The 22,535-nt window shown below is 43.2% G+C and overlaps 1 protein-coding gene across 2 annotated transcripts in view; it reads left to right on the top strand.

Annotated features, from left to right (window-relative positions):
• LOC120985868 (lamin-L(III)-like) overlaps window positions 1–22,535 on the top strand; it is a 60,956-nt gene that overhangs the window by 28,855 nt on the left and 9,566 nt on the right. For both annotated transcript variants that reach the window (XM_040414067.1, XM_040414066.1), the window contains exons 4-8: window positions 1,571–1,741; window positions 14,815–14,940; window positions 15,621–15,841; window positions 17,056–17,266; window positions 17,613–17,720. In XM_040414067.1, coding sequence (XP_040270001.1) covers window positions 1,571–1,741; window positions 14,815–14,940; window positions 15,621–15,841; window positions 17,056–17,266; window positions 17,613–17,720 — 837 coding nt within the window. The remainder of the gene's footprint in view (window positions 1–1,570; window positions 1,742–14,814; window positions 14,941–15,620; window positions 15,842–17,055; window positions 17,267–17,612; window positions 17,721–22,535) is intronic.

The raw sequence follows: 22,535 nt of genomic DNA, 5'->3' as shown, positions 1-22,535 counted from the left end.
CGTTTCAGGGTTTGCAGCAGGAATTTAATATCCCCAAGGTTTGGTTTTATCAGTATTTGCAATTGAGGCACGCCTTTGATGTCACGATGAAGAAAGGTTGCATTATAGCTAAAATGGATGTGGGTCACAAACTGGTTCTCCTGGTTGGTGGGAAGAGAGGTTTGATATCGCAGGTATATACTATTTTTTACTAGATATATTTTTGGTAGGGTTCCCACTTACAAGGATGAGGAAATGGGAGGATGATCTGGGGGACATCTCTAAAGATCAGTGGGAAGATATACTGGAGGTAGTTCCCAGAGTGTCTGTAAGTGAACAGGGCAAGCTGTCACAATTATTCATCATCCACAGAGTATATAAAACTCCGGTATTTTTACGGAAAGTTGGTGTTAGAACTGACGACAAATGTCCAAAGTGTATGAAGGAAGGTGCAGATCTGCTTCATATGCTTTTTGTCTTGTCGGGTGATAAGCAGTTTCTGGGATGAAGTGTTGACTTTGCTTAATCGCAATCTGGAGCTGAGGTTGCAAAAGGATCCCAAGGTATGTGTGCTGGGATATGTGACTGGTATTGGAGGGGGATAGTCGGTTAAGGTGGCAGTAGGGAGGCTGCTGTATGTGGCTAGGAAGTTGTTGGCGCAGAGGTGGATCCAGGGGAGTCCATCAACATTGGAGGCATTTGTGAGAAAGGTACATGATATGTTGACTTTAGAAAGGGGGGTGTTTGTTAGGAGAGGATGTCCTCAGAATTTTGAAAAGTTGTGGAATGAATGGTTGTCTCATACTCATGTTGTAATATAGGATGCTTTAGAGATATTCACGCTATGATTAGGGGGGGTGGGATGGGGCTGAGAGCAAGGTCTGTAGTAGACAAGTAAATGTGCAATTACTTTTTCTTATATGCATATATTGTACAATGATTGGAGATATACTCATTATATTGTTATATGCTATTGTTTTATTCTAATTTTGCATTTGTTATTTGGAAAAAATGAAGACCTATATTGTCATGTAATAAGTCAATTTTATTTGACCAATAAAAACGATTTGATTGAAAAAAAAGAATAGGTAAGGGGAGGAGGCGTTTTTTAAATCATATGCTTCTGATTTGTTTAATGTCCTGGGGATGGGGACACCCTCCTGTGAGTGCCGTTGTGGAGGCTATTGGAAAAACCAATTACCGTTAAGAGTAATTAACCCTGTCTTTATTTTGGATAAAATTGCATCTTTTCTGTCTTTTAAATCGTAAGGCAAATGTATAATTAGTCTGCCACAAGCCAAAGTAATTTTTTGTGCCCGCTAGGTCAGCATTAGAAAGCAAGCTGTTTTGTGGACCTTCCTATGGAGCACGTTCGTTTTTGGCCTGACCTGCTGTGGCTGGAGAATATAGGTCAGCATGTCATGTGAAGTTTGCCTGTGCTAAATCGTAGAAGTGCTGTGTGCCACTTTCAGAAATTTGGCTCACAGACCAAACTTCAAATTGTCCTCTGTTGATAAATCAGGGCTACGGTGTTGAAATATTAAGATTTAACCAATTCAAATAATTTATTCTTTGTTCTTCTCCTCTACAGGAGGTGCGGGAAATGAAGAAACGCCATGATACCAGGATTGTGGAAATTGATTCTGGCCGACGCATAGAATTTGAGAGCAAACTAGCTGAAGCTTTGCAAGAACTAAGAAAAGACCACGAGCAACAAATCAATGACTACAAGGAGCAGCTGGAAAAAACATTTAGCGCAAAGGTGCTTGTGGGTATAATTCTAATGTCTACCGCTGTCCTTTCTCATGAACACGAGTACAAGAAGCTTGGGTAACAGTTGGTATATTTTATTAATACAGTAATTTGTATTCCTTTATTACCTTCTACTAGCTCTCTGCGTTGATTAAAGGGAACCCATCACCTCCTAAATGCATGTAAACCCGCCAGCTGTACCTCAGAGTAGCCTGCAGTGTGATACTAATCATATTTTTCATCCTGCAGTCCGATGCTGCATAAAGTCAGAAAACTATCTTTTAGCCTCTGTCCGCGCTATTTTGCATGTCAGCTTGAAGCAAGGGGCAGGGGCCTCCTTGCTTCAAGTAAAGTTAACCGTGCCTCCTCTTGCCTTTGAGTGACAGCCCGCAGTTTGGCTTCGCTTCGCTTTCCCAAGTCTGGCACATGCGTGGTGCCCTCTGTTTTACTGCGCAATCCCATGTCTGTTCCAGTGGCGCAATGCGCGTGCGCCACTGAGACACTGAACAGCGGCTGCCTGACATGGGATTGCGGGCAGTTTACATGCATGGCAGGTTTACATGCATTTGGGAGGTGACAGGTTCCCTTTAAAATATGAAAATGATTGCTTATATATTATTGGCATAAGGGTACTTTCACACTTGCGGCAGGACGGATCCGACATGCTGTTCACCATGTCAGATCCGTCCTTCCGCTATTTTGCCGTACCGCCGCTCCGTCCCCATTGACTATAATGGGGACGGGGGCGGACCTCCGGCGCAGCACGGCAGTGCACGGCGAAAGGCCGACTGACTAAAAGTCCTGCATGTCCGACTTTTTAGTCCGGCGGCTTTCGCCGTGCTGTGCCGGAGCTCCGCCCCCGTCCCTATTATAGTCAATAGGGACGGTCCGGCGGCACGGCGAAATAGCGGAAGGACGGATCTGACATGGTGAACAGCATGTCGGATCCGTCCTGCCGCTAGTGTGAAAGTACCCTAAGGGATGATTGTACTGTCACTGTGCATAATGAGTACAGTGCTAGTTCTGTGTGCTGTGGGACTCGTCGGCCTTTCGCATGAACGATAAAGAGCTTGTTAGAGTTCGGTCAGTGAAAGACTGATGTTTTTCGCCAAGTTTTCCTTCAGTATTTTTTTGCAAATCTGTTAAATTCTTGCGTTCTTTCTGCATAGATAGTCAGTCAGTTTTTTATGCGTTTTCACGCGCATGAAGATAAACTGAACAAAAACACTCAACATCTGCTAGCAACCGTCAGGGAAAAGCTTATTGCGTCCAGATGCCTTCAGTTTTTATGCAGGCCCTGTTCATTTCTATGGGGCCAGGACTGCATGAAAAATACGCAATATACGCATGCTGCCATTTTTCCTGAATGCAAAGATGATCAGTGTGCATAATACTAGTGTGCGTATGTATACCCATTGAAATTCAGGATTCAGTCCGGATTCCATTTGTCCGGATTTTATTTGTTTGAAACGTGGATCGCATCGGAACGGAGAACTCGCTTGTGTGAAAGAGGCCATCTATCATAGTTTTCCCCAACCAGTGGCTTGGCTGCCACATCTCTCCCGAGCCCCTTACTGTATGTGGCTCTTCAGCTGTTGGAAGTTTCTCTACACTTCTATAGTTTTGTTATGGTAGAAACTATATCACTGGCAGTTAACAAAACTTTAAGATCCAAATATACACATTATGGGAGGAATTGTAGGTGTATTTGAGGTCAGTTTTCAGATTGGAGTTGCTAAAGTGTGATGTGGTTTATGTCTTTATCAAAGTATGCCTTGCATGGAATTGCAACTTTTTTTGTGACCTTTTTCTTTAAAAAGTCGCAAAACATAAATTGGACATTTAAAATGATCTACACAACAAACCTGGCCTAGATCTGACTCCACTTTTGAAGGTGGTGCAAGGAGGGCAACATTTTTTGCAACTACAAAACTGTCAGAACACATTTGATAAATGCCCCCTTATAGTTTAATAGGGTTCTTCACTTTTACCAGTCATATGTTAGTGTCTTGCAACCTGCAAAAAGTTGGGAGCCACTGTTCTAGCCCCTAGTTCATTGGAAGAGATGATATCCATGTCTTGTGCTGCAGATGTGTGGATACTTTGGTGTGCAGCATGGAAATATTACTGTATTATTAGTAGTAGTATTATTATTATTATTATTATTATTATTTATTATTATTATTAGAAGTTTGCACCATTTTTTTTTTTCTTGCTGTATGATTAAGGGAGTCTGTCCACAGGGCTGATCTATTTGGAGTTAGATAATCTATTAGATACTCGAAGGCAGGGGTCTGCAACCCCCGACACTCCAAATGTTGTATTTAAGGGAAAAAAAAGGCGTTCTCTTAGTAATGTATTAGTAAGAGGGGATGTGAGGGGAAAAAAAACAGATAATCTTTCTTAGCAACCAAAAGAAAGGGAATTTACCCCTGTTTCAACTGCTAGAATTTCTATTTGGTAATAAAAGGTGGATTTGTAAGGAATTTTGGAGACCAGAAAAAAAGTCCAAACTATTGAAATATTAAAAATCTGCTATGCGGTAAACGCCGTAACAGAAAAATAATAACAACCATGCAATTAGACATTTTTATTTTTTAGTCACCTTGTCCCCCCAAAAATAAGATAGGACTGTTCTATTATGGGCCGGGCGACCCATAAAATGCGGAATACACACGGCCTTGGTGTGGTATTGGATGCTATCATGTATCGCAATACATTTCTATGTTGTTGAAATTAAATCAAAATTTTGGTATTGTGACAACCCTATAGGGGACGATGGTGGGCCATGTACGGCTGGGTCTAATTATAGGCTGTGTTGAGTTTCATATGACAACCTTCCTATATCAGAAGTAATGTAAGTGAATGGGGTCAGCTATGGTATTGGAGCTCAGCCCCATTCACTTGAATAGAACTGAGCTGCACGTAGGCCACATAACAGATGTAAACTGATGTCACTGATCTAGGGAGGGGCCTAAGTGCTCACGGACCGTCTCGGCCTCTTCCTGCAGCAGATCGGCTGGGTGTCCGGAGTATAGGCCATCAATATCAAATTTCCAGATAACCCCTTCAAAAAAAGCTTTTTGTCTTCTTTTCAGTTAGCCATTAAGGCTGGTACACATAGTTGTTTGTTTTTTTTTTTGTTTTTTTATGCAGGGCGGGTGTTTTTGTTACTTTTGTCTTGTACTTTTTTGTTTTTTGCAGTGTTTAGGCAAAAACAAAACACCAACTTCAAATGGTACATGGAAGTCTATGGGAAATGTTAAATGTAGGACAGTCTTTCTTTCTTTTTTTCTTTTTTCCATTGCATTATTGCATCATGTATTCTCCCCAAACTGCTCTACAGAGGAAGTGACCTTACAAGAGGTGGAGGGGAGCCAGATATTTTACTATTATAATAAAAAATAAAAAACATACAAAAACAACGCTATTTAATGAAAATGGCAGGTATGTGTGTGTATATAATATTTAATTATATAAAGCGGAGTATATGTATGTCTGTGCATGTATGTCCGCTAAAGGAATCCGCACCGTCGCATTTACAATCATGAAATTTAGCACACGGGTACATCAGGTGTCAGGGAAGGTTTTAGACCGGGTCTCGGCTCTCTAGGATGTACCATTCCTGAGATATTCTTTAAAAAAAAATGCAAATATGGCACATCACATGACCTACATTAGCCAATAGAAGCCTGCAGGTCTTTCTGTTCATATACCATCTGTCATACACACGGTCACATGTCTCATCAACCAATAGAAGCTCGCAGGTCCTTAGTCTCCACATACAGTTTTACACCAGGTTTCCATAACAACCCAGCCATTTTTCTTCATGCTGTAGGTCAACTTTAAAGGGGCAGGGCGCTGTGGTTGACGCTGTTAAGGGAGCGGAGTGCTGTGGAGGTCACAGTTAAGGGGGCAGATAGGGTGGCCAATCAAACATTTAATGAAGTATATACACACAAGGTAAAGAAATAGCAGCACTCTTACAGGGTGCCAGGTGCAAAATCCTAGTAGAATTTCAGACTATGAAATCCTCAACTAGCAGTATCCAAAGGAAGCACACCGGTCTTAGTGTAAGAAAGCAGATCTTTTATTCCAGCCCAATGCAACGTTTCAGCTCTTCAATGGAGCCTTTGTCAAGCAATGACAACAGTGCTCAGATAGGTGTGTGTAAACAGGTGGATATACAAATTCAAATTAATACAATTAATCAACAATACATGATTTCACATCACGTGCATCAATAGTATATTGTTCATCTTTGTTTACTATATACCATGTTCCTTCCTTTTGAATATATGGATTATCACATAGATGAACAATATACTATTGATGCACGTGATGTGAAATCATGTATTCTATATTTACAATGTATATTTTTTGGGGAAAATCGTGTTTGTTGATTTGATTAATTGTATTGATTTGAATTTGTATATCCACCTGTTTACACACACCTATCTGAGAACTGTTGTCATTGCTTGACAAAGGCTCTATTGAAGAGCTGAAACGTTGCATTGGGCGGGAATAAAAGATCCGCTTTCTTACACCAAGACCGGTGTGCTGCCTTGCCTTTGGATACTACTGCATTATATATATCTCCTCTACAGCACTCCGCCCCCTTAACAGTTTACTCCACAGCCCCCCACTCCTTAACACTGATACCCCCCCTTGCCTCCTTAAAATGGGTACTCCACAGCAGCCCATCCCCATAACTTTGACCTTCACAGCAGCCTGCCCCTTTAACAGTAAGTTTCACAGCACCCCACGCCCTTGACAGTGACCTCCTCAGAGGTCCGCCCCCTTAACAGTGACCTATACAGCACCCCGCCCCTTATCTGTGACCTCCATTGTTCCCCGCCCTCTTAACGGTGACCTCCACAATGCCCTGCCCCCTTAAGGCTATAGCTACACAACGACATGTCATGTGACATTTTGTCGCACCAATGTCTCGCAACAATTTTTCTAATGATAGTCTATAATGTCGCACTGTGACACAACAGTCGTAAAAAATCTATCCAAGATGGATTTTTCTGTGACTGTCGCGTCAGTCGCAGCATGTCGCATTGCAACACCATAGACTATAATTATAAAAATTGTCATGCGACATTTATGTCGCAGTGTAGTTGTGCTCTGTGTTGCGCGACACATGTTGTGTAGCCCTAGCCTAAACCTGACCTACAGCAGTGAAAAAAAATGGCTGGGTTGTTATGGAAACCTGGAGTAAAACTCTGTGAATGTGGAGACTAAGGGCCTGTGAGCTTCTATTGGCTGATGAGGGACATGTGACTGCCCGTTTAATACTGGCCCCTGCCCCCTTAACAGTAACCTCCACAGCAGCTGCCCCTTTAATAGTGGCACCTGCCCTCTTAACAGTGACCTCCAGAGGGCCTTCCCCCCCTTTAAGGCTAGGGCTACATGACGACATGTCGTGCAACAATGTTAGATTATGGTGTCGCACTGCAACATAATGCGACACGACAGTTGCAAAAAATCCATCCAAGATGAATGTATGTAGCAGCGTAGTTGTGCCCTATGTGTCGTGCGACTTATTGTCGTTCTGTAGCCCTAGCCTTAAGATGACCTACAGCCGTGATGAAAAATGGCTGGGTTGTTATGGAAACCTTGAGTAAAACTGTGTGTATGTGGAGACTAAGGGCCTGCGAGCGTCTATTGGCTGAGAAGTAGTGTTGGTTGAGCACCAAAGTGCTTGTGTGCTCTGGTGCTCGAGTAGAACACTTCCCGATGCTCTGGTGCTCTACAGAGCACCCGAGCACAATGGAAGTCAATGGGAGAACCCGAGCATTAAACCAGGCACCCCCTGCTCTGGTGCTCTGGTTTCGGGACTCTACAGTAGTTCAGCTTAGGAGTCCCTGCTCTGACTTCATATATAGCTATGTCCGTATATGGAGCCAGTGCTTGGGGACACCCAGTGTATTTAAATCTAATTTAGCCTCTATTTCTGAAAAGTTTCTGGTGGGATTCGAACTCACAACCTTCTATATTACAGCCAAGAATGTTAACCACTACACTATAGAGCTGCATTGCCAGTTACTTTAAAAAAAAAAAAAAAAAAAATTGATTTCTGCTGTATAGGAATACTTACTAGTCTTAAGTAACTGGCCATGCAGCTCTATAGTGTAGTGGTTAACATTCTTGGCGGTAATCTAGAAGGTTGTGAGTTGGAATCCCGCCAGAAACTTTTCAGAAATAGAGGCTAAATTAGATTTAAATACACTTACTCGAGCACACGCGATATGTGAACGTGTGTATGGCAGTTGGGATATGCAGAGAAAGACTTGCAGGGTTTTATTGGCTAATGCATGGCATATTTTGGGAATATCTCAGGAACGGTGCATCCTAGAGCCGAGTCTAAAACCTTCCCGGACACGTGATGTACCTGTGTGCCAAATTTGGTGAAGATCGCTTCAGTCGTTTGGTCGCGCATAAAGAACAGACAGAAAAAAAAATTGTGTGTGTGGTGGCACCTCCAAGATCGACCACTGAGTACTCCCAGTTTTTATATAGTGGTGCCATATTAGGAAGATAATTGATCATATAGTGTTAGAACGTGTCATTGAGGAATGATCATAAAATAGCATGCCAACATGTGAGCATTTAGTTTAGTTATTAATTGTAAAAAAAATTAAAATATTTATATCTGCAGATGTATTATAAACTGGCTGAAAAGGTATTAGAGCAGCAGCAAAGAGAAGATTTGGAATTAAACAGGTTGGTAGAGAGTGAGGACCAAGGACAGATAGAGATGAGAAAGGATGAAGACCAGGTACAGATCTCTAGGGTAATGGCATTGGAATTTATAAAGCCATGAACATAATCGAGAGAAAGCTTGGGGACCTTTTCTGCAGACCAGCAGTGGGAATTGTACTTACCTGGTCCATACCCTTAGTTCCCTCTCCTTCACTCCACCACAGCTCCTGGGTCTCCCCGCGCCAACATAGGTTTAATGCTGGTTGCATGGCTGCTGCAGCCAGTCATTGGCCACAGCGCTGATGTGTCACCCATGCTTTACATGACCCAGTGACATGACGCATGGGTGACGTGTCACCACTGCACCCGGTCATTGACTACAGCGGCCATGCAACACATGTTAAACCTATGTTGCCGGGGGAGCCGGAACCCATTGGCAGGGACCAGGTAAGCATAATTTCTATTTCATCCACTATGACGGCCACAGCTGAGATTGACCCCTTGACCTCTGTAGGGGCCAGGAATACAGGGAGACAGAGTTTAAAAGCCCCCACCCACTCTCTCCCCTCAGTGTTTCCTGTCCCTACGGGGGCATTACACAGAGAAGCCTCCCAGAGGGGAGGGGAGTAGTTCTTCTGATTTTATAGTTTCGTTTTTATTTTATTTTTATATTCAGAAGGTAATTGGCTTACCAATTTTCTCCCCTGCCCTTCCGCAGCTGCAGCTAAAGCTGGGCAGAGGAAATTAAAGTGATTCTCGTCTCTGAAATTGGGGGCCTGTTCTCGCTCATGCCGCATGGTCTCCCTTCCCTTCGATAGCGGAAGCAGACTACTGAGAGCCGGACGCCGCGCTCTGGAGGGGGCAGAGCCAGTATACAACTGAGTTCCCAGGCGGAGCTTCAGGATGTGCGCGTGTGTCAGCCTGCCTGGGGCACTGACTAATTGTCGGATGTCACTCAATGTGAAAAGGAGCAGGCGATCCTGACTATGCTTCCTCAAGGATTCAGACATGTCGGCTCCAGAGGCCCCGGGAACTCGTATGGACAGCTCAGACCCACCTTCGGCTACTCCTTCCATGAGTTCGCCTGTGGGTAGTCTACAAGTCCTTTGTCTTTGCTCATACATCCGCCAATTATTTGGGGTCTCTGATGCCCGGTTGTCGTCGTCTTCTTCTTTTTTTTTTTTTTTTTTTTTTTTTTTTTTTGTCTATAGGGAGTGAAGGAGTCTAAACCTAAATCTAAATACACAAAATGTGCCACTTGTGCAAAAAAAAACTTCCAGAAAGTTACAAAAAGAAAGAAATTAGGCAAATCCTGCATCAATGATTTATTAAAGGAAGAGCAACCATCTATCCTTATAGAAGTAAAGTCCATGATTCAGGATGAAATTAGATCTTCCCTGGCCTCTCTTATGCCAGTTCCTCCTATGCCTCCCTCTAAAGAACCAAGATTATCTGCTCCATCCTCCTCTGACGCAGGGGACATGGATGAAGAGGCTTCCGCCTCAAAACGCTGTATTGATGAAGATCATTTGTCTGAGGGCAAAATAGTTGAAGACGATAAAGAATACGATTTGTCCTTAGAGGAAATAGAGGATCTACTAAAGGCAGTAAGGGCAACCATGTGTATTGAGGACGTCCAGAAACCACCGGCGGTACAGGACTTAATGTTTGGGAGACTACGTGCGAAAAAGTCTAAGGTGTTCCCTATTAACGAAAACATCAAGGATATGATCCTTGATGAATGAATAGAACCAGAAAATAGATTAGGAGTTTCCAAAGATTTTAGAAATAGATTACTCTGATCCATCTGAAGCTAAGCTTTTTAATGATACCCCAAAAATTGATATCAAGGTGGCAAAAGTTGTTAAAAAAAACTTCCCTGTCGTTTGAGGATTCATCGCAGTTAAGCGATCCAATGGAACGGAAAGCAGATGCCCTCCTGAGAAAATGCTGGGAAGCTTCCATGTTTGGTGTAAAGACAAACATTGCCGCAACTTCATTGGCTAGGGCCATGTATTTCTGGCTCAATTAGCTAGAAAATCACGTAAAAAAAGACACCCAGGGAGGAGATTTTACAATCGTTTCTCCTTCTTAAGTCCGCTACTGCGTTCCTAGCAGACGCCTCCGCTGAATCTGTTAGATTTGCAGCCAAGGATGCGTCTTTCTAATTCAGCAAGACGAGCCCAATGGATGAAGTCCTGGGGGGTGACAGGACCTCCAAAGCAAAGTTTGCTCCATTGTCTTTTCTGGTGAATGTGTTTGGTCCTGTACTAGAGAACGTGGCCGATAAGGGGTTTCCAGTTGAAAGGGAGAGAAAAAAAAGACCCTTTCGTTACCCTATAGGGGTAAAAAAAAAAAAAAAAAAAACAGGGCGCAGGAGCTATCAGAAAGAAGGTAAAGGTAGGGGATTCCTCCGTAATCCCCAAAATAAGCTAGGCGAAAAACCATGATGCCAGAGTAGGGAGAGGTTGAAAAGATTCCAGATGCAGTGGAAATCCATAACATCCAATGCCAGGGCTTTAGACATCGTGGAAAACGTTTACAAAATAGAATTTTCTTAAACTCCCCCAAGGAAGTTTCAGACCACTTCCTACAGTCCTGCCATTTTATCAAATATCTGGGCAGGGGGTGCTAGTTAAAAGTATCAGGCGTAATAGTAAGGCCTCTTGCACACAAATGTTTTTTTCTTCCGTTTCCGTTCCATTTTTTGCGTTCCGTATACGGAATCCTTTATTTCAATGGATCCGCAAAAAAAAAAGTACTCCATGTGCCTTCCGTTTTTCCGTTCTGTTCAAAGATAGAACATGTCCTATTATTGTCCGCATAATGGACAAGGATAGTACTGTTCTACCAGGGGCCAGCTGTTCCGTCTCGCAAAAAATGGAATGCACACGGACGTCATCCTTATTTTTTGCGGACCGCAAAATACTGAAAAAGCCATACGGTCGTGTGCAAGAGGCCTAAATGTACCCCAGTCAGAAAAAGAAAAAGATTTCTATTCAAGACGTACCATCATAAATTTTAAAGGGTTTAAACAAATCGATTATGTATAAAAAGTTCAAAATGGAATCGATCAGGTCCATCGTACCTCTAATCAAGAATGGGGCCTATATGACGTCAATCAATCTAAGATGCCTACTATCACATTCCCATCCATCTAAACTCGCAGAAGTATCTCAGATTTGCACTAAGAGATCCCGGGGGCATATTACATCATTTACAGTTCACTGCCCTTCCATTTGGCATTTCCTCAGCGCCAAGAATTTTCACAAAACTGGTAGTAGAAATCTTAGTACCCCTCAGAGAAGGACTGTCAATAATTCCATATCTGGACGACTTTCTTATTTTAGGAAGCTCAGAAGCGGTAACGATCAGAAATAGAGTATTTCCTGGGTAAACTGTCAGACTTTGGTTAGTAAACCTAAAAAAGTCTCATTTATTACCCTCATCCAGCAGGAAGTTTGTGTAATGTTGGGCTCTGTGTCCCAGACATCTCTCTCGCAGGAAAAAATAGAAGCTATCAAGGAAAAGATAGCAAGGTTCCAATGTCTACGGCGGTGCTCTATCAGAACGGCTATGAGCACACTAGGCCTTATGACATCCTGCATAACAGCAGTAGCTTGGTGTCAGGCTCACACCAGAACTATGCAAACTTGGATTCTAGGAAGTTGGAATAAAAAGCAATCATCCTCAGACAGGAAGGTAGTCATTCCACACTCTGTAAAGTTGGACCTAAACTGGTGGAAGAAAAAGACAAATCTTTCAAGAGTTGTCTGGCAGAAAGGTCCAGAGATACAGATGCAAGCTGAGTAGGTTGGGGAGCAAAGGTAGCTTCTTCAACTTGGCAGGGAAGGTGGTCTTAAAAAAAAAAAAAAAAAAAAAAAAAAAAGGTCAGATCCTCAAATTACAGACAATTGCGACCGGTCTGGGAGACTCTTTAAAAAATAAAAAAATTAAAACCATTCTAAGGGAAAAACATCTAAAAATATTCTCAGACAATACCACAGGGGTAGCCTATTTAAAACGTCAAGGCGGTACAAGATCCCCAGGTTTGAAAACTCTAGCAGAAAAGATCTTTTGCTGGGCAGAGAAACATTCTATCCATCACAGTAGTTCATCTAGGAGCAGGAAAACCCTAGACCCAGGAGAGTGGTCTCTGAATTTGAAAATCTTTCAGAAAATATCCGCCAGGTGAGTCCTACCACAAATAGACCTTTTCACTTCAAAGGAAAATTCAGAGGTTCTGTTCCTTAGACCCCAGGGAAAAACCATGGGCAGTAGATGCGTTCTCCATAAAATGAATATTGAATCTAGCGTACGCCTTTTCTCCTTTTGCTCTAATCCCTACAGTTCTACAGAAAATTCTGACAGACCCAGTAACAGTGATATTAATAACCCCCTACTGGCCCAAGAGAATCTGGTTTTCCATTCTAAGGCCTCTTGCACACGAACGGTGTGTGCCCATGGCCGTTTTGGGGTCCGCATACTTGAATGGTTCCGCAATCACGGAGATGCGGAACGGAAGCACGGATCGGAACTCCACGGAAGCACTATAGAGTGCTTCCGTGGTGTTTCTGTCCATGCCTCCGCACCGCAAAAAAATAGAACTTGTTCTATTTTTTTTTTTTTACGGTGCATTTGGATCACTGACCCATTCAAGTTGAATGGGTCTCGATCCGTCCAGGCCTCCGAACGGACGTTGCCCGTGCATTGGGGACTGCAAATTGCGGTCCCCAATGCACTGAACGGATGCACAACGTTCATGTACAAGAGGCCTAAAGGAAATAATTCTGGATTTAGCACAGGGCAAAGGAGAGCATCAACTGCTCCGATGCTCAAGTTAGGGGGGGAATGGAGCTATGTCCAACCCCTTTTAAGGAAGAAGGGTCTCTCGGACAAAGTTATATGTACATTAAAAGCAAGTCGGAAAAAAGTTACTTCAGCTATTTACCTGAAAATCTGGAAGAAGTACTGTAGTTGGTTGGGGGAAGATTCTCCAAATATGTCTGCCCCATGTATTAAAAAAATTCTAGCCTTTCAGAAAGGACTAGACCTACGTCTCAGACCAAGTACTCTAAAAGTTCAAATCTCTGCCTTGAGTGCCTTCTATGATACGAGTCTTGCTGATCATAGATGGGTTAACAGGTTTATAAGGGAAGTATCTAGGCTTAGACCATCCTTAAATCCTAGGGTACCACAGTGGGATTTAAATTTCGCCCTCAATGGGTTGACAAAAGCACCTTTTGTTCCCATTTCAGACCTTTTCATTAAACACCTCTCCTTAAAAACAGCTTTCCTAATAGCAATAACATAAGCACGTTTGGGGGAAATCCAGGCACTTTCATGTAGAGAGCCTACAGAATAGTTCTAAAATTGGACCAGGGTTTTCTCCCAGAAAACAGGAATATTCATCCTGATGGAGTTTTAAAGTGTCTGTTTTAGGCCGAATGCACACGGCCGTGTTCCGTGGCCGAGAGCGGTCCGTGGTATGCCGGGCTGGATTCCTGTTCAGAGCAGGAGCGCACGGAGTCATTGGTTGCTATGACGCCGTGCGCGTCATGCCGCCGCTGCACTACAGTAATACACTATACGAGTGTATTACTGTACAGCAGCGGCGGCGGCATGAAGCGCACGGCGTCATGGCAACAAATGACTCCGTGCGCTCCTGCTCTGAACAGGAATCCAGCCCGGCAGACCACGGACCACTCTCAGCCGCGGAACACGGCCGTGTGCATTCGGCCTTAAAGAAGTGTTGTGGTTAGAACAAGTTATCTAGCCCCACTGGACAGGGGATTACTGTTAGATCACTGGGATCCGATGATGCACACTGCACACTCCAACTTCAGTGTATTTGCAGAAAAAACGTTTATGTAAATGCAACATTTTATTATATATTCAGCGTGCAGACCAGTGTGTAGTCAGAATATATTAGGATACACCACAGAGGTAAAAAAAAAATTCTGTGGCATTTTTTTGGTGTGCTTTTTGCTTAAAAAAACTACAAAAAACACACCAGCTCCAGATATTAGACTATGGCAAAAGTAGAACATAGGACGAACAAACTTTTTATTTCTACTGGCATGTTTGGGTCTCAGTATGTTGAAGCTGTGGCTTTTTAGGGGCATTTTGACATCTCTGGTAAAAAAAAAAAAAAAAATTCACAAAGAGCGGCACTAGTAAAAACTGTGCATGTGGTGCTGTCTATGGAGTTCTTTTTTTGTGTAAATGGGCTTTTAGTCTGTCAAATTATCCAAGTGAACAATGGTTTGAGTGATGTGTACATGTCCGCTGGTGATCTATGCCATATATACTTTCGAACTGCTTTTCCATAGACTGTAGCAGCAGGTAATGGGAATGCTTCTGAATATTTTACAGCTGGAGAACGCGCAGCTTGCGGCTGCACAGAACAGCGATTATGCAACTGCAACCAGAGAAGAAATCATGTCCTCAAAGCTCAGAATTGATATGATGTCCTCACAGCTGAGCCAGTGTCTGAAGCAGGTAATGCCTCGCTGCTGGAATGGTGCTGGGTAGTTTACACATTGTTAACCCTTTAAAGACGCAGTTCATCTTGGACTTCAGCACGCAGCCCCGTTTTTTAAATCTGACATGGGACTTTGTGGTAATAACTTGGTAATGCTTTTACTTGTCCAAGTGATTCTGAGATTTTCTTGTATTTTTATGTTAATGATTCATTTAGTTGTTTTCGGTTTATTTAAAAAAAAAAATTGAATATTGGCAAAATATTCTGCAAATTTGCACAGTTTTATTTTTTCCCCTTCTACGGTGTTTACCATGTGGGTTAAGTGATGGGTTATTTTAATAGATTGGTTTTGTTTTGGGTGTGTGTGTATTTAGAGAGAACGAGATACAGAGGTGTTTTTAAGTTAGTGAAGCATTCATGACTTGTCTCAGCAGTCTCTTGCTATATACCACTGCAGCCAGTGCCATGACTGCAAATATTTCAGATTTCCTAATGAATCTTTTCAACAAGTGCCGCCTTGGCTATGAATATGTTCAGACGACTACCTAAAAGGAGGCACAATATACATAATGTATACATAATATAAATAAGTGGATAGCCTAACGGTGCCCCAGCACATTAAGCCCTCCATAATCCTGTCAGGTGAATTTAATAAATTGTATGGAATTTTGAAAAGTAAACTATGCTCCTTTGGCAGAACTCTGCTCTGGAAAATAAGGTGCGAGAATTACAGGAGATGCTGGACCGCGCACAAGATATGCACCGAAGACACATGTCTGAAAAGGACAGAGAGGTGGCCGACATGAGGCATAACCTGCAGGCACAGCTGGAAGAATATGAGCAGTTACTGGACGTCAAACTCGCGCTAGACATGGAAATAAATGCATACAGAAAAATGCTGGAAGGAGAAGAGCAGAGGTACTAGACATTAGCCATCTTTATGTTTCTGGTTAAGTATGTTCTTAACCTGGCTCAGAAATATAGTGGGCATTCAGTAGTTAAAAAGGGGTTTTCTGAGATTTTTATACTGATGACCTATCCTCAGGGTAGGTCATCAGTATCTTATCCGTAGTGGTCCAGCACCCAGGACCCCCGCCAATCATCTGTTTTGAGAAGGCACTGGCGCGCCTTTGAGCGCTACGGTCTTCTCGCAGCTTACCAAGCACCGCTCCATACATTGTATAGCGGCTGCGCTTGGAATCGTGCTCAGCCCCATTTGCTTGAATGGGGCTGAGCTGCACCAAGGCCATGTGACCCATGAATGTGGTGTTACTCGGCCTAGAAAAAGCAGAGAGAAGGCCGCGGCACTCACAGGAGCGCTGGTGCCTTCCCAAACAGCTGATCAGCGGGGGTCTCCGGTGTCAGACCCCCATCGATCAGATACTGATGAGGTCATCAGTAAAAAAAATAGAAAATCTTGGAAAACCCCTTTAACAGGATCTAGTTCAGAGTTGTGGCAGGTTTGCACCAAACTGGTTTGAAACTAGAAGGTGAAAATACTGATGGAAGATAACTGTGGTAAGTTGGATTGTGGACTTTGCAGTTGCTGACAGGCGCAGGTAGGTAGATGGGCGATACATTATGAAACTTGGGCGATCTGTTAATAAGGGTGCATTTCTAAGTAGCAACCACAGGGTAAACCTGCAATACCATGCCACCATCATTTTAAAGTGGTATTCCCAACTCTGACTCTTCTGTGGATATACCCTAAGTCCGATAGATGTGGACTCTATTTCCACATGCATGGCTCTTTCCATTTACTTCTGTGGAAAAATGGGACCCCAGGTGGGACTTGCATCTTTCGCACTCCTGTCATAAAAGTCTTACCTGCAGTCCTGTGTAACACCACAGAAAACACTGATAACTCTCTGAATGTATGTAATATAGTAGATATTACCTGCAGTTCTATGTAACACCACAGATCATACAGTGATAACTCTATAGTAGTGTTACCTACAGTCCAATTTGCGGAGATCAAAGCTGGCGCCGCCTCCTCCATGCCACATAGCAGCAGCACCAGCTTCGAGTACTAGTCCAAGGCTGGGTCTGCTGCTGTGAGTGGGGCCACTATAGAAGCTGCACATCTTAAAGGGAACGCTGCTAGTAACCTTTACTGTATCCGTGTCATCTAGGCTCAAGCTGTCTCCAAGTCCTTCACATCGGAGCAGCCCAAGGCAAGCAAGCCGTTTGTTGCGTGGCAAGAAAAGAAAATTAGAGCACGAAAGAGGAGAGGGTAGACCTGGGTATAAGATCATTCAGGAGGCCTCCTCTTCAGGTCCAGTATCTATAGAAGAAATCGACCTGGAAGGAAAGTACTTGAGGCTTGTGAACAATTCAGATGAGGTATTGTCCTATGTAGTACACACACTGAAGTGTATTCTCTGCAACATATCTGTAATAATCAGAATCTTTTTTTGGCAAATGTCGTCTTGGTTTTATGAAGCCTTTGGAACTTATGTTTTTATTGTGGTACCTATTAGGAGCAGTGACCTGTATAGTTCTCTAGCTTTATCAAAACTACAACCCTCAGCATTCCCAAGCGGTCAGGGTTTGCTGAAGTTGGAGTTTTGCAATAGCCTGAGGTTTGTGATCACAAATCTGGATCATTTTAGATTTGTTTGCCACGTGGTATAAATTGTGTATTGTGCTGCTGGAAGTTCTAAGATAATCTCTTTTATACTAAATACAGGATCAGCAGCTAAGTGGATGGACCATTAATAGGCAACATGGAAGCCTGCCTGAAATTGGTTTTAAGCTTCCTGGACGGTTCATTCTGAAAGCAGGCCAATACGTTACTGTGAGTAGCAGCAATATAAATGGAAACCTTTAGGACCAGGTGTATTGTGCAGTTTTTTTTTTGTATTTGTTTCTGGTTTTGCTTGAATTGAACATTGATTATCTTGCCATTTTTTTTTCTTTTACACAGAGCACAATGTACAATAAAGGGCTTACAAAAGCAATACTCATGTATTGAATAATGGCAAAATCCTCTAAAAGGGGCCGATAAGGCCATCAAGATAAATGAGTATTAAAGGGGGTTATCCGAGTTAAGGGGGGGAAAAAAAAGCAAAACATTACAAAACTCATCCAGACTTGCATATACACTGACCAAAAATATAAATGCAACACTTTCGGTTTTGCTCCCATTTTGCATGAGCGTGAAACATTTTCTCCATACACAAAAGACCCATTACTCTCAAATATATTCACAAATCTGTCTAAATCTGTGTTAGTGAGCACTTCTCCTTTGCCCAGATAATCCATCCCACCTCACAGGTGTGGCATATCAAGGTGCTGATTAGACAGCATGAATATTGCACAGGTGTACCTTAGACTGCCCACAATAAAAGGCCACTCTGAAATGTGCAGGGTTTGCCTTACTGGGGGGGTGTCAGAAAACCAGTCAGTATCTGGTGTGGCCACCATTTGCCTCACGCAGTGCAACACATCTCTGTCGCATAGAGTTAATCAGGTTGTTGATTGTGGCCTGTGGAATGTCGGTCCACTCCTCTTCAATAGCTGTGCGAAGTTGCCGAATATTGGCAGGAACTGGAACATGCTGTCGTATACGCCGATCCAGAGCATCCCAAACATGCTCAATGGGTGACATGTCCGGTGAGTATGCTGGCCATGCAAGAACTGGGAGGTTTTCAGCTTCCAGGAATTGTGTACAGATCCTTGCAATATGGGGCCGTGCATTATCATGCTGCAACATGAGGTGATGGTCGTGGATGAATGGCACAACAATGGGCCTCAGGATCTAGTCACTGTATCTCTGTGAATTCAAAATGCCATCAAGAAAATGCACCTGTGTTCATTGTCCATAACATACGCCTGCCCATACCATAACCCCACCACCACCATGGGTCACTCGATCTACAAAGTTGACGTCAGCAAACAGCTCGCCTACACGATGCCACACACGCTGTCTGCCATCTGCCCTGAACAGTGAAAACCAGGACTCATCCGTGAATAGAACACCTCTTCAACGTGCCAGACGCCATCGAATGTGAGCATTTGCCCACTCAAGTCGGTTACGAACTGCAGTCAGGTCCAGACCCCGATGAGGACGACGAGCATGCAGATGAGCTTCCCTGAGACGGTTTCTGACAGTTTGTGCAGAAATTCTTTGGTTATGCAAACCCATTGTTGCTGCGGCTGTCCGGGTGGCTGGTCTCAGACGATAATGGAGGTGAACATGCTGGATGTGGAGGTCCTGGACTGGGGTGGTTACACGTGGTCTTCGGTTGTGAGGCCGGTTGGATGTACTGCCAAATTCTCTGAAACTCCATTGGAGACAGCTTATGTTAGAGAAATGAACGTTCATTGCACGGGCAACAGCTCTGGTAGACATTCCTGCAGTCAGCATGCCAATTGCACGCTCCTTCAAACATTGCGACATCTGTGGCATTGTGCTGTGTGATCAAACTGCACATTTCAGAGTGGACTTTTATTGTGGGCAGTCTAAGGCACACCTGTGCAATATTAATGCTGTCTAATCAGCACCTTGATATGGCACACCTGTGAGGTGGGATGGATTCTCTCGGCAAAGGAGAAGTATTCACTAACACAGATTAAGGCCTAATGCACACGACCGTTGTGTTTTGCTGTCCGGAAAACACGGATAGCGTCCGTGTGCGCTCCGCAATTTGCGGAACGGCGCGGAAAGCCATTAATATAACTGCCTATTCTTATTCGCAAAACAGACAAGAATAGGACAGGTTATATATTATTTTTCTTATTTTTTTTTATTTTTTTTTGCTGACCACGGAACGGAGCAATGGATGTGGACAGCACACGAAGTGCTGCCCACATCTTTTGCGGCCCCATTTAAGTGAATGGGTCCGCATCAAAGCTGCAAATACTGCGGCTCGGATGCGGACCCAAACAACGGTTGTGTGCATGAGGCCTTAGACAGACTTGTGAACAATATTTGAGTAATGGGTCTTTTGTGTATGTAGAAAATGTTTTAGATCTTTGAGTTCAGTTCATGCAAAATGGGAGCAAAACCGAAAGTGTTGCGTTTTTATATTTTTGGTCAGTGTACATTAGTTAAACATGATTTAAAAAAAACACCTTTTGCATAGTGCCTCCTCCTAAATGCTGTGGGGGCGTATAACAACAATCACGGAGCTCTCCCTTAAGAATATTTGTGGGTGTGAGCAATCTACCCAGCTCCTCCCCCTGCACTGCAGATATAGATATAAAGATTTATACATAGATGTATATAAAGATAGATATACACTGCGTGCAGAATTATTAGGCAAATGAGTATTTTGACCACATCATCCTCTTTATGCATGTTGTCTTACTCCAAGCTGTATAGGCTCGAAAGCCTACTACCAATTAAGCATATTAGGTGATGTGCATCTCTGTAATGAGAAGGGGTGTGGTCTAATGACATCAACACCCTATATTAGATGTGCATAATTATTAGGCAACTTCCTTTCCTTTGGCAAAATGGGTCAAAAGAAGGACTTGACAGGCTCAGAAAAGTCAAAAATAGTGAGATATCTTGCAGAGGGATGCAGCACTCTTAAAATTGCAAAGCTTCTGAAGCGTGATCATCGAACAATCCAGCGTTTCATTCCAAATAGTCAACAGGGTCGCAAGAAGCATGTGGAAAAACCAAGGCGCAAAATAACTGCCCATGAACTGAGAAAAGTCAAGCGTGCAGCTGCCAAGATGCCACTTGCTACCAGTTTGGCCATATTTCAGAGCTGCAACATCACTGGAGTGCCCAAAAGCACAAGGTGTGCAATACTCAGAGACATGGCCAAGGTAAGAAAGGCTGAAAGACGACCACCACTGAACAAGACACACAAGCTGAAACGTCAAGACTGGGCCAAGAAATATCTCAAGACTGATTTTTCTAAGGTTTTATGGACTGATGAAATGAGAGTGAGTCTTGATGGGCCCGATGGATGGGCCCGTGGCTGGATTGGTAAAGGGCAGAGAGCTCCAGTCCGACTCAGACGCCAGCAAGGTGGAGGTGGAGTACTGGTTTGGGCTGGTATCATCAAAGATGAGCTTGTGGGGCCTTTTCGGGTTGAGGATGGAGTCAAGCTCAACTCCCAGCCCTACTGCCAGTTTCTGGAAGACACCTTCTTCAAGCAGTGGTACAGGAAGAAGTCTGCATCCTTCAAGAAAAACATGATTTTCATGCAGGACAATGCTCCATCACACGCGTCCAAGTACTCCACAGCGTGGCTGGCAAGAAAGGGTATAAAAGAAGAAAATCTAATGACATGGCCTCCTTGTTCACCTGATCTGAACCCCATTGAGAACCTGTGGTCCATCAAATGTGAGATTTACAAGGAGGGAAAACAGTACACCTCTCTGAACAGTGTCTGGGAGGCTGTGGTTGCTGCTGCACGCAATGTTGATGGTGAACAGATCAAAACACTGACAGAATCCATGGATGGCAGGCTTTTGAGTGTCCTTGCAAAGAAAGGTGGCTATATTGGTCACTGATTTGTTTTTGTTTTTTTTTTTGAATGTCAGAAATGTATATTTGTGAATGTTGTAATGTTATATTAATTTCACTGGTAAAAATGAATAATTGAAATGGGTATATATTTGTTTTTTGTTAAGTTGCCTAATAATTATGCACAGTAATAGTCACCTGCACACACAGATATCCCCCTAAAATAGCTAAAACTAAAAACAAACTAAAAACTACTTCCAAAAATATTCAGCTTTGATATTAATGAGTTTTTTGGGTTCATTGAGAACATGGTTGTTGTTCAATAATAAAATTAATCCTCAAAAATACAACTTGCCTAATAATTCTGCACTCCCTGTAAAGCGATTATATTTATAGATGTAGACAAATATATTCTTATATACACATAGAATTAACTATGTGTGTCTGGGGGCTTATGAGCCGGATCACTTGTGACGGGAACGCTGTTTTCACAGGGCTGCCGCCTCACTGGTGAGAGATCGCACATGCGAGATTCCTTATAGGAATAGGCAAGCTGCTGAGAGAGGGGCGGGCACACAGGCTCTGACATTTTGTGTACAGAGCGGGGCCACTCCCTCAGGCAGGGATAAGCCTGTGCACGAAACGTCCCCACTAGCCTGGTGGATGACGTTGGGAGTCACGTGACCTGCAGCGCTTCGGATGAAACAGGACCACAAGGAAATATAAAGTAACTTACAAAAGGATTGTTTAGAATGATAAAAGGCACATTAGAATAAATATATATAACTCTGCCAACCCCTTTAAGATAAGAGGAAAAGAGAAGGCATGTACGAACTGCAATCTGTGCTATAAGATGTTTCAGTAGATGGTGGGAGGGGGGGTGTTTCTCGTGCAGGATGGTGGCCTTAGCTGGTTACAGTGGGACATGAGTAGGCCTGCTGGTCAGAAAAGGAATAGTTGAGCCAAGGGGTCCAGAGTTTCAAGATCATATAAAAGTCTAATTGTAATTCCTCTTCCAGGAGTTGCAATCGTCTGCTTAGTAGTTAAGAGCAAAAAAATATTTCTGAGAATTCATGAGGACCCCTGGGATCCTCCTGTTCAACAGTGCCTTCCAGTGGTCCTTTTGGAGGTTGCGACACGTCACTGAATTAATAAGGAAATAGACCCAAATCCCAAGTCTTTTCA

The sequence above is a fragment of the Bufo bufo genome, chromosome 1, assembly GCF_905171765.1.
Source record: "Bufo bufo chromosome 1, aBufBuf1.1, whole genome shotgun sequence".
In the NCBI taxonomy this organism is placed as follows: domain Eukaryota; kingdom Metazoa; phylum Chordata; class Amphibia; order Anura; family Bufonidae; genus Bufo; species Bufo bufo.
The sequence above is the reverse complement of the archived record's forward strand: the minus strand, read 5'-3'. Positions and strand labels throughout refer to the sequence as shown.